Source organism: Colias croceus, chromosome 5 (genome assembly GCF_905220415.1).
Source record: "Colias croceus chromosome 5, ilColCroc2.1".
NCBI lineage: Eukaryota > Metazoa > Arthropoda > Insecta > Lepidoptera > Pieridae > Colias > Colias croceus.
In genome coordinates, this window is record NC_059541.1 from 10,948,346 (window position 1) to 10,975,566 (window position 27,221).

Sequence of the window (27,221 nt, forward strand, 5' to 3'; positions counted from 1 at the left end):
TACCATTTCCTCTCATAGGCTGCAACGTAGATACGATCAGTATAGGTGAATTCAGCGCCAGAGACAGCAGCCAGACCGTAGCAATCATTTTGTACGCGTGACATTGGGTCTGCCACTTTCTGGACTCAAGTGGTCTGCATATCGCGAAGTATCTCTCTAGAGAAATGGCGACTAGTGTCCATACGTCCACGGATACGGAGACCGCTGTAAAAGGAGAAATATTTTAATATTTTGTGAGATTAAAATTAGTATGAGTTTATTTGTTGCTTCGTTACAAAACGTCTGGCAAAATATAAACATTATGTATAAAAAAATATAATTAACTCAAATTCTAATTCAAAATTTATTTACTCTTAACAAAAGGGCTATATCTATAATTCTATAGGTTTCTACAACTAAATATAATAATCATTTTTATGTCAGTTTGTTAAATAGATGAATGTATATCGGTTAAAATAATTAATGAATTATTACACAGCAATAATTATATCGATTTGGAAAATGAATTAACACTGTTTTACCACTAGCCAAATAACTGGAAAAACAAGCTGTCCTAGAATATTTTGTGCACTGAATTTAATTAAAAATGTTCGAGGACACATCCCCCTTAAGCCTCAGCATTAACAGGATCGAACATTCTCGAATGTAAAACAAGTTTCAATTCCATCGGTGTCATTTCTATACCATTTGGAATATTGGCGTTGCTTGAAAGAATAAATCAAATTGGGTTTGAATTAATATTCTTTGCAGGATCATGTTACGAAAAGATATAAGAAATATTCAAGGTGACATTCGATATTTTCTGTCTATAAATAAGCTCAGAAAGCACTTAAACGATTTTGATTATCACGCTTAGGCCAATAAGAGCGGAGCAATTCGGATAAAACCGAAGGGCACAGCTAGTTAAGCAAGGCTAACCTCATCTTGTATCAATTATGTTTCTTTTTTTTTCAAAATTAAAAGTTGAAGAAGCAGCATTATCCAAAAAGATATAAGTAGAAAGATTTGCATTCCCAGGAATGTCAGTTCTGACCAGTCAGAACAAACATAGCCGGGATGAACGTCTACGCTTTAATAATGGTGATATTTTTATTTTATAATATTTATAAACCAAGGTGTCTAAGACATTCTACAATATAAAAAGAACATAATCATTGTATTATATAAATATATAAAATAATTATAGGTGTATCATATACCTAAATTCCATTCGTAAATAACTCGTAATTTATATATCTACTCGTTGAATAAAAAAAGCACACAAAATAAAATACAGGAAAATGTAGAAAAAAGTGTTTGTGTAGCATAAATTGCTATTCCATGTTAGAATGACCAAATTTCAGCTTAATTCATTCCGATTTTCATTGAAAGAGCTTCAAAACTTTGCAGCCATTCAAAAAACATTCAATTTACAATGCCAAAGCGGGTTTAAAAAATCCAAGGCTGATTCAAAATCCCAATTACTTAAGGAAATGAGATGAAGCTTTGTTCTATTAACAGCTAAGGTCCTTAAGATTTTAATCATTTGAAAGTCATTCATGAATTAAATGTATTTTTGATTAATCATCTTAATGGTTGCTTCCGCGAATTTTGTGAGAAGCTGGTAATTAGCAAGCCATCAGTTAACAATCATTATTGTCAACGTCTTGTTTGGTGTTTGGCGAATATTATGGAAATTTTATACCTTTTAGCGGATTTATAACGCTGATTGTTACATCTTACATATCCCCACTTAGTATTATAAATGCGAAAGTAACTCTGTTTGTCTGTTACGCTTTCCCAAAACCTCTCAACCGATTTTGATGAAATTTGGCACAGACAATCTTTAGACCCTGAGAAAGAACATAGGCTACCTTTTACTGCGAGATATGTATAACGGGCGAAGCCGGGGTGGACTGCTAGTTACTAATATCTACACTAATATTATAAAGAGGAAAACTTTGTTTGTTTGTTTGTTTGATTGTAATGAATAGGCTCATAAACTACTGGACCGATTTTAAAAATTCTTTCACCATTCGAAAGCTACATTATCCACGAGTAACATAGGCTAGGTTTTATCCCGGAAATTCCACGGGAACGGGAACTATGCGGGTTTTTCTTTGAAAACGCGGGCGAAGCCGCAGGCGGAAAACTAGTAATATTATAAAGCTGAAGAATTCGTTTGTTTAGTTGAACGTGACTATCTCAAGAACTAGGTACTGCTCCGATTTGAAAAATGATAACACTGATATATAGTATATTTATCACTATACTATATTATCACGCTTAGACCAATATGAGCGGAGCAATTCGGATAAAACCGAGGGGCACAGCTTGTTAAGCAAGGCTAACCTCATCTTGTATCAATTATGTTTCTTAATTTTCAAACAATTCTGTATGGATTGCCAAAATCTGTAATATCTTAAGCGTAGGGATGATCAGAAATCGAGTACCAATCTACTTAGCAAGACTAACATTGTCTGGAATTCAATTAGGCTTTGTTGAAAGTGTAAACTATAGTTTAATTGAGTTTCTTATTAATCGACGGATTTTCGATAAAAATCAACCATTTATTTTGCTTGGTAATTAAGTAGTGTCAATAGATTTCCAGAGGGTTATATGTGATTTATATCATGGAGTATATTGTTTACGAGAAACTGCGAATTAACCTTAAATAGCATATTATTTTGAATCTTTATTTTATTAACGAGAATTAGACCGAAAAACCGACCTAAGATAGTAAGTAAATAAAACTAGATAATCGTAAAATTACGTATACCAAATAAACACCTAACGTTCAAATTTCGTCAATCATTTAAATCATCTATCACGAATACGGAAAATTTCTTTCTTATAATATAGAACTGTGCCTACCTTCAATAAATCTTGGAATCTTTGCTTTATTCATTCGGTAAAACTCAATACGAATATAAATCATGTCGATTCACATCTGGATCGCGTAAATGCCTGAATGTTTCCGATTTTCCGATACATAATACATTAAGATCGAGTAAGAATATTGTAATACTTAGCTGCTATAAATTTCTTCTTATAGTGACTCACGAGCAACTCAAAAGGCAATAAGCACGTTCTTGTTTTCAGTGGCAAGCTTGAAAGTTTGAATTATATTTCAATTTGTCGTCAGTAACTGCTTTATGAAATTTATGTTTAAAACTATGTTTGATTATTACATATTTACCTAAATTTAGTTATCAACAGAATTGCGGTTAAACTTATAAACCGTTTAAACCGCATGAAATCTAATTTTCATCCAATATTCTCAATTAATGAAGACTAATTAATAAATTGATTGATTATGAGAACGCAAATCGTTTAAAGTTAATAATTGACTAAGAATATTTATAATCTAAAACAGAGAGATTACGTACATTATGGTTTTACACGTTTAATTAATAAACATAGTTTAATTTTTAACTAGTACCTGTGCTATATACTTATCCAGTTCGTAAAAATATTTCAAAAATATATAGGTAGGTACTGTTTCAGTTACAATCTGACTTTCTATGAAATGCAAGAGAACATAATATATATTATAAAATATTATAATCTACAGATTGTACATAATAAAATAGTATTTATATACTAATTGTAATTAACACTATTTTATTCAATTTAGTGATAAAGACATATGTGCTACCCTCGACCGATGCACGTCCACACAGATCGAGCTGCCTCGCGCAGCAATTAACTTCACTCTGTGGAGACATGCCTCATTATCATCATTATCAACCGATATACGTTCTAACTGCTAGGACACGTTTCTCCTATATAATCGACCAGGCTGGCCAAGAAGATTGGCGGATGACACATGTCGACACGTCGGTTTCCTTACGATGTTTTCCTTCACCGTTCGAGCAGTGGTGATGTCAACAATAAATATGATAATTGATAAACCTATTGACGACAAACATGGCCGATCAGGAAAGCCACTTCATTAGAACGATAGTTTTCAGACTCGGTCTCAAATCGATTATATTCACATCGATACTGGTATTATTGGAAAATTGCATTTTTAACGTGACCTCTGCAATAGATTATAGCCGATAGCTTATTAATATTTCATACTAGAACCGATGAAAGACGAATTTAATTTGAGGTTCCAAACTGTTGCGCTTGCACGTGCGGCAAATTTAAAATTAAATTTTCTATCCATTTTCGATGCCTAGATGTCACGCTATTTTTCATATCACGATTGTGGTAGCGCAGACAACGATATTAAATTTATTGTTTCGATTTATGAATAAAAAACGTCCAAGCGAATGTCTTCTGAAAAAAATATGACAATTTTTTTTTTAATTTTGAAAGCAGAAGTTTTGCTTTTAATTCGTCCCTTATATTAATAAGATTGAATTTTTAATTGAAGCCTTGAAGAATTGAAAAATATTGTCAATCCAAATTATTTCTAGAAATCAACGTGAAACGTTCGCAAGCATTGCCTTGGTGCGGAAGCAATATATTAATATATTTATTTTATATAATATATATTTTGCACATAGTATTAATAAGAATTTCACATAATACTTATTAAACCTTCAGCTGCTATTTATTAACGAAACTAATTTAAACCTGACTGACGTATTTTTACCTATAAAATTAATACATAATACAAATTATGTACCTATTATATTATTATTATGTGTTACGTAACGTTGTTCGTAAGTTTTTTTACTATGGTTTCGTTTCATATTGTATTTATATTCAGCAGCAAATCTATACATATAATAAACTAGCTGTCCGCCCCGGCTTCGCCCGTGGTACATATTAACGTTTTCTCTACATAAGAACCATCCTCGTACTTCAAGGAATATAATAAAAAAAGAATTATCGAAATCGGTTCAGCCGTTCTCGAGTTATGGAATTACAACGAAAAGTGGCATTGATTTTTATATATTAGATTACATATAATAAATCTGTAGAAGGGTCAATTCTGTACGTTGAAAACATTGAAAAAATAAATAGCAGGTGTTACTGGATCGATACCAAATATGTGATTAAAAAAATTTTTGTCTGTCTATCTGTCTGTCTGTATGTTCAGGCATCACGTGAAAACTAACGGTTCGATTTCGATGAAACTTATTAATAATTATGCCTTATTATCTTGGGCATAAAATGGGATACTTTTCGTCCCGGGAGAAAATGTAGAAAAAAAATCTTAGTTTTCCTTAAGTTTTCCGCGCGGACGGAGCCGCGGGCGGAAGCTAGTAAAATAATATAACAACACTGTAATATAAACTAAAAAGTATGCAAATAATATCTCATTCATAAAACATATTCACAATGCAAGAGCTACTTTACAAACTTTGTAACACAAAGTAACCATACGAAGTACAAACCACATACCGTCAAAAGCAAATGCGTATACGTTGAAAGTATTTAACGTTCAACAAGCACTTCATCCTTTAATAACACGCTAATTAAATACTAGTTCAGGATACATCGCCCATTTTTGCAAGTGACTACTATCAAGCTGATTTTCCGTTTGTAGCTTTATTTTGATGAGACACCGAATAATTTCGTGTACGAAACTCTCGATTGTGGTAGCTAACAGAGATAACAAGGATAAAAATTTTTGATTTGATGGTTCTCAAATATTTATTACGCAATTTGTAGGACAATATGTCTGTTGAATTATATAAACATTAACTAAGTGAAAACAAAAAAATCAGCTTGTTAGTAATCATTTATGATGACCTCGTTATCGATAAACTTTGGAAAGGGGGACTCTTTGAACAAACCATAGATTTTGTAGGACAAATATTTTTTCGAATAATTTAGGTAATTATCTTGAGATTGAACAAAAAAAAATTCAGTTAGTAATAAATATTTGAGAACCATCAAATCAAAATTTTTTATCCTTGTTATCTCTGTTAGCTACCACAATCGAGACTTTCGTACACGAAATTATTGGACGTCTCATCAAAATAAAGCTACAAACGGAAAATTAGCTTGATAGTAGTCACTTGCAAAAATGGGCGATGTATCCTGAACTATACTTAATTAACCCGTCAAAATATAAAGCATTTTGCTTACAGAGTTATCAGGGAAAATTTCATAAAATACAACGTCAAAAATTTGCCCGCATGTAAGTGATCTCTTTCCCTACAGTACCTATCAAGTTTTATCTTTGTGGAAAGTGAATTCATTATAATATAAACATTTTGGGTTTCATTGAAATTAAAATTTTAACAACACTTTTGTTACGTTGATTAATTCTTCATTCGACATAATATTATCAGATAATTTTGTGTTTTATTTATTTTATTATTTCGCTGTCTATTCTAGAACCATTAAAAAAATCTACTAAGATATACAATTAGGTACCTGATACTCTTATTAACAAGAGACACAATACACGAATAAAATCAATATATTATGAGCTTAAAATATATATTTTGAAACTTTCTTGCGATAATACAAATAACGTGAACCTCGAAATAAATGTTTAAGACGAAAAGCTATTAATTCTCAACATCCCAAATTTAATAGTAAATGAAACAAAAACAATATGACGAGACTAATTATAATAAAACCAGACTAAAATAATAATAAAATTCTTATTTATTCTAAAACGTTGAAGTTAAAATAAGATTAAATCATTTGTATGAAAGATATAAAAATACACGATCACATTTACTAGGAAAAAAAGCCGGGTTAAGCAATTAAACTTTATTTAGTTAACTTTTTTTTCCATTAATTACCTAATTCATTATTTTGGGATGACAAAAGCTTATTATTTTTCTATTACGTAAAGACAATAAAATAATTGTAAACTTACTATAAGTAGACATTCTTTTGAAAATTATTTTGCAAAAATATGTTAAATTATATGTTTATATTAAATTATACAAATATTATAAAGATCTATTATTGGTAAACCGAAAAAGGAGTATTTGCATATGTAACAAGATAAATTCAATGCGGAAATATTCGGCAATTTGTTGTAACATAACGGCACTAAAACAACACGTATCTACAGGAATGCAGCAATTCCGCATATTATATAGCAAGATAATTTCAATGCAGAAATATTCGGCAATTGTGTAGGTGTTTTATTGGTTGTAACTTAACGGCACTAAAAGAACACGTATTTACAGGAATGCAGCAATTCCCAAGTGTATACAAGTGATACATAAAGCACTGAGGAATGCTCTGCTAAATCAAACACACTGTATTCTGTTAATGGGTACCAAAGCTACGCTCCAACGAGACCAGATACTCAACTCTACAATTAGGTCGCTAGTTCCCCTTTGTGATGAATTTAAACTGAATCAGTAAGGGTGATTTGCCACTAATGATGTGCGAGAGAAATGTGTCGTGGGTGGATGTCTAGCTGTACTATGAAATTGTGGGGGCTTCCACCTAAGCTGTACGAGGAAAATGTGTGGTGCGAGTATTCGTTGATAAGCTGTAAAATGACTTCTATTGCTCAAAATATGAAAATACATGTATTATGAGCTAACGAATGTTCGAATGTTGTATGAGGTATGTACCTCGCACACATCCCTCGCTTGTTTTGTATGCGCAAAACTTAGCACCGCTGAGCCGTTTCCACCAGAGCTGTGCTGAGCGAAACGAGGTAAATGAAGTGATTCTATTGGTTCTTTTAAAACACATCCCTTGTTACGCATCCTCGCACGTCTTCGATGGAAATGCACCCTAATGTTTAAAATTCAAAACGAGAGTTCGTCTATAATTTGGTCACTCTACAAATAAGACCTAAGTCTACAGGGAAATTGTAAAAATATTCCTTCAATCACGTTGACTCAGCTATTCCCCAAAGTCATTGGCCTTTCTGAATATGAATGTATCGTAAATTAATACCAAGTCCTCTAATACTTGATCTATAAACATTTATTCTATAGAATATTTTGTGGAATGGGACATAAAATAATGTTGGGTATAGAATAATTTATAGGAAACATTAATAAATCGTCGGATTACGAAACATTAGGAATTATTGTGAAATGAAACATAAAAGAATATTGTACGCGGATTAATAATAATTTATGGATAACTCTGAAGGTTATAAACCGTTTTATTACAAAACATTAATAACAATTTTAATTGCATTATCTTCTCGTTTACAATAATTTATCTGCGCATGTTGTAACATCACCACTGCTCGAACGGTGAAGGAAAACATCGTAAGGAAACCGACATGTCGAAGAATTAAAAAGTTCGACGACATATTGTGTCATCCGCCAACACGCACTTGGCCAGCGTGGTGGATTATGGGCCTGTACCCTCATAGGAGGCCCGTGTCCCAGCAGTGGGAACGTATGATGATGATGATGATAATTACAACTTTTCTGTCGAGTAATTGGGTTTAAACTTTTATTTATCTTTGAAAATCACGCTAATTTGATTAATCCAATTCAACATTTTTCTAAAATTTTCAGTAAACGTATTTAATTCTCTTTTGAACAAGAAAAAAGTTCAAAAATAATTTTATAGGATCTGATAATACATATCTGTAGCAACTCAAGATAAATATAGTAATTTGATTTTAATTTAAGTAGTTATTACATGGGTGGTTATAACATTGCAATCGTACTTTTGTTGCCCCACTATTCACAAGACACAAATGATCCTACTTTGTCTACCCATCAACAATGTGGTTACAAAACAGAATATTTTATATTATAAGGAATACAGAGATATTAGTCTTTAAAATTAAGTTAATGCTGACAAAGAATAATTTATAAAGAAGAACAATTTCCCATGCAAAGATACCTTTGATATTCAAAGAACAATTAGTGAAGACCACACAAACGTTTAAAATATCCGGGCGATAATTTCAAGCAATCCTCTACAACTATACGTTTTAATTAGAGGTCATTAATGTTCATTTGTCGCTAGTTTTGCATCATTAACGTATATAGATAATGGTACAAAACTGTTCCTTGATAAACAGAATTTATAACGAGTTGAGCGTCGTAAGCTCATAGAAAACATTAAAGTTTTAAAATGCTATACGTCCTTTGTGGAGTCTAGTCTTTAGAATTTAATTCTCAATATTAAAACTTCCAAGAAGTTAGAATGGACGATTCTTCACGCGATCTCGTTTTCTGTGAATAATTCGTCTCAGTGAATAATTGCGTCCGTCACATATTGAAGTAGCCAATTGATAAAATATATATATTATTACTTTATTCACGAATAATTACATAATGGGTGAGTTCTATACCGAATTGTGAGCAGATAAATCTGATTTCATAATTAAAGGTATATTTGATATTTCATGTAAATAATTAAAATGTAATTAGTTCATAAATTATCTAATAACCAGGCACGGCATTGGGTACGGGTTGATTCGGGTTGAAAATGATAAAGCTTCACTTAGGCATAATGAACCTTTCTCCTGGATTTAGAATTAACTAAATCCGCCCCGAAGTTTTCGATCAAACAAACTTGCTTTCAAAACAAACAATGAAACTATCTAAAGTTCCTCCCTATGTTACTTTAGATATCAGCATCTAGTTAAATATTATCTTGATTGTATGACTATATCTCTTGAGCTCTAGATTATACGTCTCGCTTTTTTAATATTCACAAAGCGGTGTTTTTTACTTTTACAATTTCTATCTAAAGGTGCGTACAGATTATATAACATTGTGTTATAACATTGTGATATCACGTCAAAATGTACTGAAAAATGTTATAAAACAATGTAACGTTGTTATACTTAACATTTTTTTTTTTTTTTAACTTTTTATTATTCATTTCATACAATACAATATGGAGTAGTAGGGCCCTCCTAGTAAGTTTAATATAAAACCTGTGTCAGGAGGACCCGCTCTTCCTTAAATTAAAATAGGTTATCTAGATCAGAATAATAAACTGTTTAAATAACAAAATATTAATAGTTAAGTGTGGAGTGTATTCGTGTGTGTGTGTAATGTGTTTGTGTATCGTGTGTGTGGGCGCATGTGTGCGTGTGTGGGTGTGTATGTGTGTGTGTTTAGATTTGTCAGTTTATGTATGAGCACGAGTTTGTGAGTGAATGATTTTAATAGCAATTAATATATTTTAGTAGCGTATGATTATGATTAAATTTAAATAAATAATATGAGTCGATACATATCAAACTCCGGTAAGTCCATTCTAACAGAAATGTGGGAATCGAGGTATTTTTAATAACTTAAAAAAACAATATGTTTGGAGCTTTATAATTTATGACAGATATAATATAATACATTAGAATTATTTTTACGAAGAAAAAGAAATGTATTACTTGATGATTATGCCACAAAATTAGATTTAAATCTGGACATACAGGCGTTTGATAAATACCAGCAAAACTTACCGGGTTTTGAAAAACATCGTCTTGGACTTACAGGAATTTGAAAAATCTCTAATGGACTTACAGGGATTTGATAGAACTCAGTTTTGGGACGTACTGAGGTGGTGGAAATGGGTAGATAGTTTGTCGCGTTGTAAGTATAGGACATTAAAATAAAATATGTAAATTAAAAGATACAAATTATTATTATTATTAACCTTTATCATCCCACTGCTGGGCAAAGAAAGGGGTCAATAAATCAAAACGGTTGAAAAAATCTCAGTACGGCCCTGGGCTTCATGGCTGGAAATAACTACTGTGCGTGTGCTGTGCGTCAGTTTCATTTATCTTTTAGCTGTTTTCTGAGCCTTGTCTGTTTTAGCTTTTAGTATTGTTTTTTTCCTTGCTTTGTCTAGAACCACCACCTCTATAATAAAACTGTTTTCTTCCATCATTTATCAATTAAAACGATTTCTAAGCATTGGTCACACATGTTAGCTTCAACAAAATTGAGAGAAATGGCAGCCATTTTAGTGCCATACTGCGCTGTGATTGGTCGAAATGGACTTACCTGAGTTTGATAAACCACTGTCGATGGACATACCGGAGTTTGAAAAAAAAAATTAACTTTAAACCTTATTTTAATAAAGATACGATTGACTTACCTAACTTTGAAAAGTACAGACTGGTTTAGTTTTACAATTCAAAATTGGCGCCATTGTTATCTCAATTTTGGCGGGGAGTGGACTTACCGGAGTTTGATATGTATCGACTCATATAGAAACAATAATTACACAGTGCATGACGTAGCAAGGAGTTTTTCTGTGTCATCATAATTTAGTGTTTTTAGCCAGTTCATTGTTTTGTTTTTAAATCACTACAAGTTAATCTATTAATGTTTTATAATTTATTAAGATGATTATATATATAAACTGAGTTAGCTGAGTATTGGCGTCTGGCAAAAACAGTTTTGGTACAACGAGTTTTGATTACCTCCTTCCTTCTTCTTCCCTCGACTGTGGTATGAATGAATGGTGTTTTTTTGTGTTTTTTTACTTAACAATTTTTCAGTACATTTTATCGTGTTATGTAACACAATGTCATAATATAATCTGTACGCACAAAAAAATCCAATATATTTTGTTCTTCAAAAATATATAAAAAGGCTTATAATTGTGAACGACATTTTCTTGAATTGAATTAATAAGGAAAAGCGAGAGGAAAATATCAAACTTTGTTGTTTGTTCTTTAGAACCAACGCGTAGTAAACTCCGCGTATCAAGTGTTGTTTGTAAACAATGCGTGTTTCTTTACGATATTATACACGTATCTGTATTATGTTCCCATTCATTAATTAGCTTGAAATCCATACTAATATTATAAATGCGAAAGTAACCCTGTCTGTCTGTCTGTCTGTATGTTACTCAATCACGCCTTAACTACTGAACCAATTTGCATGAAATTTGGTATAGAGATATTTTGATACCCGAGAAAGGACATAGGCTATTTTTTACCCCGGGAAATAGGATAGGTTTTATCCCGGAAATCCCACGGGAACAGGAACTATGCGGGTTTTTCTTTGACTGCGCGGGCGATGCCGCAGGCGGAAAGCTAGTTTGTTATAATGCTTTATTCTGAAGTGGAGCAAGTTTCTTATATTATACAAATACACTCATAAAGAAGATTACTGATGTGGGTCTACTTATAAGTTGTAGCTAAATATTTTTTTAGGAACCTGTCAACTAGGAATTTACCGGTATTCTAATATATGTAGGAATATCATTTATAGACACCGCTAATAAATTAATTTTTTGTCTTTGTTAATAGATATCTAAGAAATGGGACTTTCCTTATTTTAAAGTATCTTTAAATGGAAAGGAAAATGTGGTTTGGCGGGATTCGAAACCGCGACCTTACCTTTATCAATCAACCCCAGTTCGTTCTGCAATTTGTTACTTTTACGTTAAAATGTACGAGAAAATTCCATGTAATCTATCAAGACGTACTATAAGTAGACATTCTTTTGAAAATAATTTTACTAATAATTACCTATTTTACAAGTAAAAGAAGACTAATTGCATTAAAGGGAATGTCAGAGAAACATTTTGTACATCTGCGTAATGTCCACTTGGTTTCTCTTATTTGATTATGAAATATTGTTGTTATGTTAGGCTCTAGAGGATATATTATTATTTCCTTGAGCAGAATATTAGACCTACGTATATTCGAATAGTTAAATAGTTAGTTACCTTTTACATATTATGTGATTTAATTACATCGATAAAAGGATACCTGTATAACGCTAAGCAGTTCCACATTAACTATTCTGTCAGAGAACATTATTAGGGATTGTATAATCGAATAATAACTGTAATTAGATGGAATTAATAATATAAATATCAAAGTCATATATAACGTAAGTTTGAATAATTTCGTAGCACATATAATATTATGTATGAAACGCTTTAGCTCTTATATTATTCTACAATGTATTATATTTCCTACGAAGAGGTCTACAAATTCTTACCTTGCAAAAAAGGTATTAACTTGCACAGTGTAGCGCCGAATAAGAATCTTCTATAAATCTGCCCAACCAAGGTGAAAGGCAGGCAAAATACGCCCAGCAGGAAATCCGATATTGCCTGAAATATAATGTAATGTTAGTTATATAATAAACTGGCTTACCGCCCACGGTTTCGTTTGCGTAGTTAAGAAAATTTCTATGGGAATTAGATATTGCACCGCTTTAAAATTAGTGTCACTGTAGCCTCTTATCTGCAGATAGAAACGTTATACCATAAAATTGTTCTGTTGCTACGCGAAAGAAAGAAAAAACACTTTCGCCGTAACCATATTATAAGGCGTAGATATGTATAATCTTCAGAAAGGAAACTATTAGGTCATATAAAAGAGATAAGCATGCTAATTGGATAACAGCAGTAGGCTTATCCCACATCTTTAGAGGATTAACAATCATATTACAATATCATACATAGTAATTTAGTAACTATGTAAAAAAAATTAAAACTGCTCTAACGATTTAAAAAATCTTCTAGACTAGCTTTAGTAAAAGGAAATCACGCATATTTCCCGTGGGATTATCCTATGTGTTCAGGTTCAGCAGTTTTGGCGTGAAGGAGTAAAAACAAACAATCAAACGTAAAAACTTTCGCATTTGATTAGTAGGGTTTTTTTTACCCGACTACGGCAAAGCAAAAGGAGGGTTATGATTTTGTCAGGCTATGTATGTATGTATGTATGTATCTATGTATGTATGTATGTATGTATGTTCATCTGTTCCCTCGTAACGTCTAAACTACTTATCAGAATTTGACAAATGACATATCATTAGAAGCGTCTTAATTGTCCGCTGGTTATAGGCTATATGGGGTTTCACAAAATCTAATGTGGCGTCCTCTATTGGACAAAACATACAGAGTAAAAAAATAAAGTTAAGATAAATATCCCGTGTTTGGTATCATTTGAAAGCGCTTTCCTTGTACATTTTGAATATATATATATATATATTACTAGCATTTGCTCGTGACTTTACCTGTATTCATGGGCTGATTGCATATAATTCACATCTTTTCGTCCATAGCTTCTTTATTAGTTCATCAGTTTAACTTTTGTTAATATTATGCCCCACAAATACACTTTAACACCAAAATAGTACAAATAATATAAAGTGAAAAAACTAAAACCCAACTACGACAATAACCGGCGCTGAAAAAGTATAAAACAAGATTTCAGAATACTGAACTGAACAAAGTTGCTAATGTAGTTGCAAGTAAATGGACACAGTAGACTCTACCAAGATGCCTTCGTTGTAAATTGACAATAATGTCATACAATACTATTCTGAAGTATGCAATATTCCACTATGTAAAGATAAATTTTCATGTTTGGAAAGGCGTAGTCACACGTTACATAATATACCTATCTACCGTAGCACTTCAACAACGTGTGACTACGCCTTTCCAAACATGAAAATTTATCTTTACATAGTGGAATATTGCATACTTCAGAATAGTATTGTATGACATTATTGTCAATTTACAACGAAGGCATCTTGGTAGAGTCTACTGTGTCCATTTACTTGCAACTACATTAGCAACTTTGTTCAGTTCAGTATTCTGAAATCTTGTTTTATACTTTTTCAGCGCCGGTTATTGTCGTAGTTGGGTTTTAGTTTTTTCACTTTATATTATTGGGCGAAGGCGAGGCAAGTAGCTCGTTTTTTATTATTATTGGGAATAGGGAAGCGCTGGACCACAATCTCGCCTGATGTTAAGCTGAGATGTGGTCTTAGATGGAACGCGCTTCCCTAGAAGGTACCTGTTCACTCTACGCTTGAAGACGTTTTACCTAAATTGTAACTATATTCTATCGATCAGATGTAGTAGGGGCTCAATATTGCTTTCAATTTTCCTGAACAGGCACATGATCTTTACAATTACAAGAACTTCAATTATCAACATCCATATTATAAGAAAAGTGAAAGATTTCAGTCTTGGTGTTGTAATGGATAAACGCACGTTAAACGCACTTACTACAAAGTACAAGCAGAAAGTAGAATAGGAAAAAGAAAGAAGGAAAATACATTTATGTATACCAATAACATATTTCCACAATCTGTTATACTTATGAAAAAAATTAAATTAAACATAAGCTATAACAGAACATAGGTTAAAATTATCTTTTGCAATCTGGTACAGCCATATTACTAGAAGATAGAAAAGTAAAATTAAATTATTTTGAAAAGGATAACCTTCATGGGTGAAGAAGTCGGTAAGAAATTTGGTTGTAAATTTATATTTTAAGGACAGTTTATTATACATTGAAACAGTTTTCGTTGTATATATTAAACGTCCAATAAAAACCTTAATTTTTTTTTAAGTAAGTTAAGCTGAATTTTACAACTTGGACTTAAAATAACAAAGTTATATAAATTGACTTTCAAGATGGCAAAATAATGACAATATTAATTGTAATTCGATTAATTTTATAGTTTGAAAATTTCTAAAATGTAATTGCACCTAACCTATATTATGAGTTATACAGGGTTAGTTTTCAATGACCAGCCAAAATTTAAAATTAAGATCTAGATATTAAACCAAAGGTACATTTGAAACATTATTGTCGAATAAAATAAAATAAAAATAATAGCATTCATTTGAAAATGTTTTAAAAATTTCCTAAATCGTAAACACCGCCAGAATCAATGCATTTGTGTGCGTGCGCGCATCGCCAAATTTATGTGTGTGCTAACTTCTACCTATCTAGGTTGTTGAACTGAATTGTGCTTTTGTTAACGTTCGATTTTTAGTGGCGGACCGGAATGAAATCTATTTAAAAAAAAAACGTTTTTTTTCATTAGATCTAAAATGTTATCGATTCTGAACCATTTCTGAAAATTTGGCCGGTCATTGAAAACTAACCCTGTAGGTATTTGGTTTGATTTAATTATTTACATATTCTATGAATGAAAAAAATTGAAGTAATTTGCTTTATCTACATCTAGATTACCTATGTGATTACTTTATGACCTAGACGGTCAAATAAAATTACTTAACATTATAAAATATACTAATGATTGAGTTGCATGACAAAAAACATTTTAACGCGAGGTATTTCAACGCGAGGCAAGATTGGAGGTGAGGTGTGCGGGGCCGTTCGCGTGACACGCGCTCCTCGCGCTCCTCGCGTCGTTTGTTTTTCGTAACGTTAGCGCTATGCCACAGTGTAAAATACTTATATCAAAAGTAAATTGTGATCAATTTTTATTATGTAAGCAATGTAAAAGTGTTTGTGTCAGATTGTAAATATAAAAGTAAATAAAGAAATCATTTACAACTTTATAAACTGAGATAAGTAGGTACCAGGAATTTATTAATTAGCACAACATAATTATGGAAGTACTTGGTGTAACTAATAAATATTACTTGCTGCTACCAGTAGAAGCTTAGAGTATTATATTAGAATAGTATAGAGCGCGTGTATTACAATATAACTACAATACTACAACAATCTACAAAAATGGTCTGATATTATTTCTTCGTAAAATTATAAAAAAAAAAGTTTTATTGAAAAATATAAATATCGCTAATTTCTGAACATTTTCACTCATAACATTTTTATTTATAGTTCTATGACAAAAAGTTACTGGACCAAAATTGTAGAAAATTTAATTTGCAACAAATAATGTTGACAATTTTTTTTTATCAGATTAATAGTTTAAGAGATATATCATAAAAACCATATTATGCGCTATTTTTAAGATGGCGGCCGTGGGACAAGGGTGGCGACCCCACAAACTTGGTGATAGCTTCACACTAACCCCCCCTACACATCAAAAAAATAAAATGCGTCCTCCTAAAAAACGCAACCCCAAATGTAACTTTTCAATGAACTATAATAACAATGATTATGAACTAACTATTATCATCTATTATACAGTAAAAGTTCCTTATTCGCGCTTCCTTTATTCGCGTTTTCACTATTCGGGAATTAAAAAAATGCGACCCAATTTCTATATTCGCGACTAAAAATTTTTTTATTCGCGGATTTAATAAGTACATACATAATAATAAAATTATTCCAATAGGTATCTAACACAATATCCTTGTCAAATGGACTAATAAGAAAGTAAAATAGATCTTATTACAAGTTAGCCTAAAGTACATAATATTATGTTGTTAATTAATGATATCGCCGAGGCCTTTGACCCAAGCCGCCTTTGTCGCAAGCCGCCTTTGCCGCGATTGATGTTTTTGAGAATGTAAATAAACAGAATGGAAGCAACCTTATAACTCAATAAATAAAGTATATTTTTAAATGTAGTTCCGTTTATAGTAAAAGCCGCTTTGCGTGTTTTATAGGTTTCGTCTTTCACATTCGTTACAAAAATAATTGTGATCGAGTAACGTCTACTGCACTCTTCCTAGTTTATAAATTTATAATGTCAACTAAAAAAAATGAGACACGAAAAAAATCTCAATCGTCACCTAGGAACGTATAACGTAGAACCTATAATCCCATATAATAATTACCATTCCGTATTCACGGTTTCTGTATTCGAGGCATATATTTTATGGAACATATACCCCGCCAATAAGGAACTTTTACTGTAGTGATTAATAATTATTATTAGTCAATAATCATTATTATTTGACTATTATCAATTATTTTTTAACAAATAATCATTATTGTTTTTTTCCTTAAAATAAACAACTGTAATTAATAATTATACCCCAAAATTATGCAAATAATACACCAATTACGTAATAATAATCCATACTAATATTATAAATGCGAACGTAACTCTGTCTGTCTGTCTGTTACTCAATCACGCCTAAACTACTGAACCAATTTGCATGAAATTTGGTATAGAGATATTTTGATACCCGAGAAAAGGCATAGGCTACCTTTTATTGCGAAATATGTACCACGGGCGAAGCCGGGGCGGACCACTAGTATTATATATATAAAACAAATTATTATAAACTAAACTCTTATTTCACAGTAACGCAGCTTTTATCGTTTTGAAATAAAAGCATACGAGGTGAAACTTTATGACCAACTGATATTTTTATTCTGTGGCATCAAGTAACCACGTTTTTATCATATTACTCAATTTACATACTAGTTCTCTTTTCCTGTCCTTTTTTGTGATACTGACACTGCTTTCTTCCGAATTTTGTTTGTTTTGTTACCCATTTTCAATAATTTATCTTTACTCAAAACTTAAAATCGAGCGGAGATAATTTGACACAGGTCCTACGTTAGCAAGCGCCTGATCAGGACTGGCGGGGTAGCGGGCAGCGCGGTTTGTAAAGAAAACGCTGGGCAAAGTTAAGTTCTGAGATATAATATGTATTTAATAATTACAGGGCTTCAGTAGAAAACCAAAATTTAGCACGTTTTCTGCAGTACATCAAAATACATATCCTTATATAAAAATTATTTCCAAAATCAGAAAGGAGAATGACCACGGGTGGTATCGGTAAAATTTTAGTTGTGCCACGTATTCGTGATATTGTTAATTCCTATTTGTATTTATAATGGTCATATGTATCAATATTAAGTCTTAATTATACCGGATAAATTGAAATTATAGTAAAAGTTATTCTTTTGAAACATGTATGACCACGTATGGAATCGGTAAAATACTAGTTGTGTCACGTGTTCGTGATATTGTTAATTCCTATTTGTATTTATAATGATCATATTTATCACTATTAAGTCGTAATTATACCGAATAAATAGAAATAAAAGTAAAAGTTTTTGTTTTGACACATATATCTATCTCTCTTGCAAGCGTCCTGCGTCATATGTCATAGTTGAATGAATGTGTTCGACGCATTGTTCGACGTTATTTATTTTGAAATAATGTTTATTACGATTTACTTTTCACATTTATCTTGTAAATTAAAATATTACCTATGTAATAAATGTAAAACTTAACGTTCATCGTTAGTTTAAACTCGATAAAGTATTTTTTTGAAGCGTTGAATAAAACTTTTGTTTTATTTTTATTGTCGCGAACTGCGGCTTATTTACATAAAAACTTTAATCGTTTCTAAAAGTACTAACATCAAGCTTCAAATTGAGCTATATTTCATCTTGACACAATAAGTTTGATTGCGATACCAAGTGCCATAGTCACTTGGGCAATCTCCTTTCATTAATAAATAATTCGTTTTCGATCTTTATTTTAGCCTATTTTTATGATTTTATATGATCGAACAAAATACACGTGGTTGTGTAACAAATTAGCACACTTTTTAGGAAATATCTTTAAGTGTATTGATTATTTTTTCTAGAAGCGTCATATAATTGCAAATACATGAAAAATTTGATCTTGCAAACCAATTTTACTCCGCTTCGCTGAAAGGACTCCCCTTAATTGCTGCTTTTAGTGATGTGACTTTACGTACAGTGACTTAAAACCTACCTATATTTTAAGGTTACGTATCTGTCTATATGTTGTTCTATTGATCTAACCATATTTAGATAATAAAATTTAATCAAAATATATTTATTTTCACAAAAAAAGGCTTACTTATTTAAACATTTATGCCTCACGTTTATTTCCGCGGACAATAAATACCTTGAGAAAAAAACCTTCGTAAAAAAATAATCTGTATGTTCGTCAAATTTCATCGAAATCGGTGCTGTAGTTTAGCGTTTAAAGCGCAAAAGACAGTCGCATTAAAAATATTATAGTATAGATAGCTATATGAATGAGGAAGTATAAGATTGATTGCTTTTAAAATATTACGGTCACGTCCTATCGTCACAAGGAAATAAAAAAGAATTTTGGCAGATTTTGGCAGATCACAAAAGGTATTTCAACAAGGGAGAATGCCCTTTTCTATTGCTCTTTTGGGAGTAAAGAAATATGTACGGAAAATTATTTGATATTCTATACATGTTGGTTTTATCTCGACAGTTGTCTGAAATCTGTGATGTTTTTTAGACCGGGAGATACTGACACAAAATTTCGAGTCATTTGTAACAGGATGGCGGTTCTACAGGGGCGGTTCTACTAATCGTTTGACTTTCGCTATTTTTCCGACGAGTTCGACTAACGCCCACGCGACTAAGCCGCCGGTACCAGCGTTCACACCATCGTTTTTCTTTTTGTCATTGCGTACTAAGACCCCTGTAGAACCGCCATCCTGTTAAAAATGAATCGAAATTTTGTGTCAGTATCTCCCGGTCTATTTGTACTGGCTTTTTCTATCCTACAATTTGTACGCCTTGTAATATGGCATGTGGGGCGATTCTATCAATATTTATGTAAGACTGTTTCTTATATATCGCATCTTATATTATTGAGGTGAGAAAGTTATATAGAAACAGAAATAATTATAAGAATTGTATACTCGGAAGAGTAAATAGTATCAGATTCAAACCATTATTTTAGTTCATAGAATTATTACAAAAGATTGAACTCGTGTATTATTTTATTAGTTTAAAAATTTCTAATAAAAGGGTCAGTATAAGGTAGTTAAGTGACTAAAGAACCATTGTGATTTGAAGAATAATTCTCTAAAATCTGAAACTGATATTGCACTAAAATCTGTGATGTGAATAATGACCAAATTATTATAATTTTAAAATCTGAAACAGTTCTCATTTTCTGAATTCAATATCAATTTATCTAAAATTTATTTACAAGAGCTTAATCGTAAATATAATAAAACACCGTATACTTTAATATAATATAATATTTATCTTCATACGTGGAAGAAAGCTTTGATCAAGTGCAAAGTTGCATTTACAACGTACGTGTCATGTTCTTTGTGTTAAATAATTAAAAGAGAAATTCTATACAAGTAGTTTTAAACTTAAAACTTTAAGTTGCAATTTTAGATTGTTGGAGCAACTTTTAGTTTTCTAAAGATCTATATTATGTTATGTATGTTAGATGTAAAGTTTAAGTGTATTTATTAAAAGCTTCAATTTCAAGATATTAAGGTACTAGCATAATTTTATTGTCAACTTATATTATAAAAAATATTGCAATTTTATAAAGAGGTTCGATTCGGATGTATTTAGTAATAAATTATTAAAATTAATTCAGTTTTGGTCATGTAACTTTCGACGAACATAATATTATATTAAATAAATAAATAAATAAAATCTTTATTTAAATTCATACATTAATATGTTACAATAGATTGGGGTTCAGGCCCAATATTATCATTTATTTCTTAGTGCAGTTTAGATGAGATCAGATCAAAGAAAAGAAACTTTTTACGAATGTCATGAAGGGTTAGAATTAAAACTATTTTTATAGAGTTTTTTAAATAATATAGAGTATATATTATTATATCATAGAGTTATCAATAAACAAGTTACATATCATTGTAATAAATTAAACATTTTAAGAGATTGGAAATTAATTCAATTAATCCCAAATATCTTCTACGAATCCGATTTCATATTGATACTATTTGAACGTTAAAACTTAAAGCAATACCAAAACTAACACAACTGTTTATTACCATTAAACCAAATTGCCAATAAAGATAAAAGTATTGAACCAATTGTAAGTGTATTTGTGTAGTTTTGTAAATAATGAATCCGTACAAATGCATACAATTCAAACAATTGTTCTATACATATTTATGCATGAAACATACCTACGTAACTAAAGTAAAATATAAGTTACATAGAGCTAGCGCGCAAGAGCAACTTTTGTCTCCGCAACTATTTTGTCTCTCCCATAAACTCTATGGGGAGTTGCGTCGCTACGTACGCGCACTTTCATACTAGCCCATGATTCTTTTCTTCTTCTTTCATATTGTATGTCTAGATATTATATCCTACTAGCTTAACACCCGCGGCTTCGCCCGCGTTTTCAAAGAAAAACCCGCATAGTTTCCGTTCCTGTGGGATTTCCAGGATAAAAGCTCTCATAAGCGTTAATCCAAGTTACCTTCTATGTGTGTGCCAAATTCCATTGTTTTGCCTTTTATTTGTGTGAAAGAGTAACAAACATCCTTACATGATACGAACTTTCGCATTTATAATATTAGAAGGATATCATATCATGACAAAATTAAAGTATTCATATACTTATATGAATACCCACTTGGGTCGTCGTTTCAGCCGTGGGACGTCCACTGCTGGACAAAGGCCTCCCTCAGGGTTTTCCACCACGACCGGTCACCGGCGGCCTGCATCCAGCGGCTCCCTGCCACTCGGACCAGGTCGTCTGTCCATCTTGTGGGTGGTCGTCCCACGCTTCGTCGCCCAGTACGTGGTCTCCATTCGAGAACCTTTCTGCCCCAACGGCCATCGGTTCTGCGGGCTATATGCCCAGCCCATTGCCACTTCAGCGTGCTAATCCGGCGAGCTATGTCGGTGACACCGGTTCTCCTACGGATCTCCTCATTTCTGATTCGATCACGTAGGGAAACTCCGAGCATAGCCCTTTCCATAGCACGTTGAGCGACGCTGAGCTTGTGCACAAGGCCCTGGGTTAGAGACCACGTTTCTGTACCGTATGTCATCACTGGCAACACACATTGCTCGAAGACTTTTGTCTTCAGGCACTGAGGGATTTTGGATGAAAAGATGTTATGTAACTTCCCGAACGCTGCCCATCCGAGTCGGATTCGACGATTGACCTCTTTCCCGAAGTTGGACCTGCCTAATTGGACGGTTTGTCCTAGGTAGACATATTCGTCAACAACTTCGAGAGTAGAGTTTCCAACAGAGACTGGAGAGGGCACAACATGGACATTTGACATGATTTTCGTCTTGTCCATGTTCATGCTAAGGCCCACTTGTTGTGAAACTCTGTAGAGGTCATCGAGCATTGCATTAAGGTCTTCCAGGGATTCTGCCATGACTACGATATCATCGGCAAAACGAAGATGAGATATGTACTCGCCGTTAATATTGATGCCAAGTCCTTTCCATTCCAACAGTTTGAAGGCATCTTCCAAAGCAGCGGTAAAAAGTTTGGGCGAGATCACGTCGCCTTGTCTAACACCGCGCTGCAATGGGATTGCCTTTGTGCACTGATCTTGTACTCGGACTGACATTGTGGCGTGTTCGTACAAGCTTCTCAATACTTCGATGTACCGATAGTCAATACGGCACCGCTGGAGAGACCTTAATACGGCCCAGGTCTCGATCGAATCGAAGGCTTTTTCATAGTCCACGAACGCTAAGCATAGTGGCAAATTATACTCCTCGGTTTTCTGTATAATTTGCCGCAGCGTGTGGATGTGGTCTATGGTGCTAAAGCCTTTACGGAAACCGGCTTGTTCGGGAGGCTGGAAGTCATCTAACCTGCGTTCGAGACGATTCGTGATAACCCTTGAAAACAGCTTATAAACATGACTCAAGAGTGACCCACCGTACCACACCGTACCACAGTACCCACTTGGGTAGATCTATTTTATTTGAAGGTTCAGTGTAACCTTCGTGTATTATTTAGAAATTGTTTTGTTATATTTGACGTTAGCGGCGTTTGACACCTTTGACACGATTGCTCCGTTATTCATTTTCTTTTACCTATAATATTACTATTATTTTATTGAGTATCGAAAATTATGGCAAGTTAACATATTTCATTTAAATAAATTATCGTAATTTCATTTAAATAAAAAATATTTACAAAATATAATGTGTCTTTTGTTCATATTCTTACCCCAGCAAAATACAAAACACTAATTCAATAAAAAACGTTTCGCCTTTTTAAAATCCTATCCAATTTTATCCTACTAATCTATTATTATAAATGCGAAAGTTTGTGAGGATGTGTCTGTTACTCTTTCACGCAAATACTACTGAACCGATTACAATGAAATTTAGCAGACATATAAAGATTAACTTGGGTTAACAAATAGGATAGGTTTTATCCCAAAAATCCCACGGGAACGGATACTATGCGGTATTTCTGTGAAAACGCAGGCGAAGCCGCGGGCGGAAAGCTAGTGTCACATATTTATGCTTTTTGTGAGGAATCAATTATATTTTACAATACAGAAATATAAAATTGTGTCAGATATTATTGCCTCCTAGGTGACGTCACATATTTATGCTTCGAGAGGTTATCACAATTATTTGCTGTAACATTTTCGTCACATAATTTTGATGCCACTTTATTACTCCGAGGTTTCTGAACCGATTTACGTGATTCTTTTTTTGTTCGATGCGGGATGGTGTCGAATTGGTCCCATAAAAATTTTATTCGGATAGGCCCAGTAGTTTTTATTTTATGAGCATTTTTGTCTGTAGGTATTTGTGAATTTTGCAAGTGCAAGTTTGAAGTCGGTTGTTTTTAACGCAGTTATCACTATAATAATTATGTCAGTCATGCTTCCGTTTTTCGTATATTAGTGAAATAACTATCAACTAATATTAGTTATATGTATTTATTTGAAACTAGCGGTTCGACCCGGCTTCGCCCGTGGTACATGTTTACGATTTCTCTCCATAAGAACCATCCTCGTACTTCAAGGAATATTATAAAAAAATAATTAACGAAATCGGTTCAGCCGTTCTCGAGTTGTTCGCTTACCAACACATTTTGCGATTCATTTTTATAGTATAGATATACTTACAGAATATTATCATTGTTATATACTACAAAATGATTAATATTATCAAATGTACATGAAATACATAACTTGAAACACATAACATTGAAGAATCATATAGCATTCTGCTGGTGAAAATATTATTTTAAACAAAAAAAAAAAGACCTTTCCACTATTTACCTATGTATTAGCTATTAATATAAGACATTTTCGAATACAAATTATTTCTCACATTCTTATACCATAGGTCTCTTTTCCTAGTAGTTTGATGGAATAAAAACATCGACCATATAATATTTTCTCTCCCATATAAAATAGTACTCACCAAATTCAACAAATACACATTCGTCACAGTCCGCATCCGTCTATTGCTCGTCAGGGTTGCTATCACCAAGCAATTACCGGATATAGACAGCAGAAAAATCAAGAAGTATGGCGGCAAAACGAACCGCCATTCATACGCGTTTGACACGTTCTTATTTCGCACTGCAATCACCGATGACACGCTAGAAGTGACGTCACGCATCAGGAGCGAACTTATGTTGAACAGAAGTGTTATGTTCGGCTCCATTTTGATCTGGAACAAACGAAAAGTCTGTTAGGTAACTATCGGATCTGCGTCTAAAAAAATGTTTTGTACATTTCGGTACAGCGCTATGTAGTACAAACGAACTACTCTGTAGTAAAGACTTTTTGTAAAATGTAATTATTTCGATCAGTTTTTCCATTTAAAGGAATTCTGTAAAAAAACGTATAAATATATTATTATAATGAATTAACTCGTCATAAATTATTGATAAGATACTCAAGGCTCTACAAGGCTTAAATATTTTGTAGCCATCATAATAATAAAATATAGTCTAATACCTACATGTGTTATAATAGAATCTTGTTATAGAAGGATCTCTAACACCCTTGTTAGTCGTTATCTGTCAGACACGAATTTAAAAGCTTTTAAAACGTGACTCCAGTGCTCCAGTAAACTAACAGTAACCTCGTGTCTACGCCCACGTTAGAGATCATCTTGGTATATACGCATAATAAAAATATCTAACATAGTTTCATTAATATAAAATCTATTTAATATGAGCAGTGGTGGCTCAGTGGTGAGACCTCGGACTTCGAATCGATAAGTCCGTGGTTCGAGACCAGGCGAGCGCGCAGGAAATAAATTGATTTTTCAATTTATCTGCGCATGTTGTAACATCACCACTGCTCGAACGGTGAAGGAAAACATCGTGAGGAAACCGACATGTCGAAGAATTAAAAAAAGTTCGACGACATGTGTCATCCGCCAACACGCACTTGGCCAGCGTGGTGGATTATGGCCTGTACCCTCATAGGAGGCCCGTGTCCCAGCAGTGGGAACGTATATGGGCTGATGATGAGTATGAAGCGTGTCAAAAAAATATCCAGTTTTTGCGGAGGTTAGCCAGAATACTTAAATTTTGTTTTAGGTCATAACTAATTTATTTTGCTGAAAATTAAAGGCATTTAATTTTGTTTATTTCTATAACTTTAGCGCTCTTACTAATTATGTACTTAAGCATCCATCATAGCCTAGCGGTCCGCGGTTTTACTCGCATTGCCCCGCTCCTGTTGGTCTTAGCGTGATAATACGTCTGGTGATAATACGATAGCCTTCCTCGATAAATGGGCTATCAAACAACGAAAAAATTTCGAATCGGACTAGTAGTTCCTGAGATTAGCGCGTTCAAATAAACAAACTCTTTATAGATAATTATTTAGTACTAGATAACTGTCCATAAAATTAATTTGTTTTACTTATTCACCCACATTTCACCATACTTAAAATGAAGGTAATTTCCTGATACGACCCAATTCCGGACAAAGCTAAAAGGAAATTGTTAGGAAATTCAACGTCTTTTAATTTCATACGTATTTGATCAAATATATATATAATTTATGAAGCGAAACGTTTGAACTTCGCAAATATCCCGTTGCGAGGCACAGGATTTATTACCTTTTTCATGGATAAGGCGCCTTTATTTATTAAAACGAAAGTCGTAAGTTAAGGCGGAAGTTTTCTTTTAACTTGTTCATTAGCGGGTTTTGATTATTATTGAAAGGTGTTCAACAACTTTTTAAAGATGCATAATATAGCTCAGCATTTCCGGACAGATACGACTTAGGTTACTTCAAAAAGAGAGCGTACTCTTCCCTAAAAGGCCGGCAACACACCTGCAACCGTACAGGTCTTGTGGGTGATTATGGGCGGCGCCAATCATCGCATTAATCCGATGACGCGCCAGCTCGTTTGCCCGCTAATACATAAAAAAAAAGAAGTGTGGCACTCGGGGACTGCCGCGGTAAAGCTATTGCATAGCATGCATCCGAGCCTGTCGGAGTGGGGAGCGTGAGGTTTTTCGTTGCGGAATTTCTCGATTCGGTCCCCGCGCTCAAGGCCCGCGATAGAAGCTATGCAATAGCTTAAAAATACAGCTGAGGTATTATAAGACTTTACTTTGAAAGATTTTACTTATAAATTTTTACGCAGTTAAATACATTTTACACGTAGACTCCTTTTTATAGTGTGAGCGTTGAACCGTTGATCTCTGGAGACAATTAATAAAATAGAGTCTTGGTTTGACAAATAAAAGTTTACCTAGAAGCTGAAATAGAATATTTTCTTCACTGTATAAGTGTCAGTATAAATACATAACTATATCAAATGCTTGTTTACCTTAAAAGTTAAAACGAATACCTACATAGAACTTTTTTTTTACTACCTACCTAACTTACCTACTACATACCTAGGTACGTAGTAGGTAAGACTAATATTTATTTTATCTATTACTAGGTTTCCGCCCGCGGCTTCGCCCGCGCAGTCAAAGAAAAACCCGCATAGTTCC

At 32.9% G+C, this 27,221-nt stretch overlaps 1 protein-coding gene across 1 annotated transcript in view; it reads right to left on the reverse strand.

The window, feature by feature from the left end:
* LOC123691758 (cholecystokinin receptor-like) overlaps nt 1–27,221 on the reverse strand; it is a 124,089-nt gene that overhangs the window by 75,163 nt on the left and 21,705 nt on the right. Inside the window, exons 2-4 of the mRNA XM_045636305.1 lie at nt 24,674–24,925; nt 12,810–12,924; nt 4–204 (exon numbers count right to left, since the gene is read on the reverse strand). Coding sequence (XP_045492261.1) covers nt 4–204; nt 12,810–12,924; nt 24,674–24,919 — 562 coding nt within the window. The 5' untranslated portion in view covers nt 24,920–24,925. The remainder of the gene's footprint in view (nt 1–3; nt 205–12,809; nt 12,925–24,673; nt 24,926–27,221) is intronic.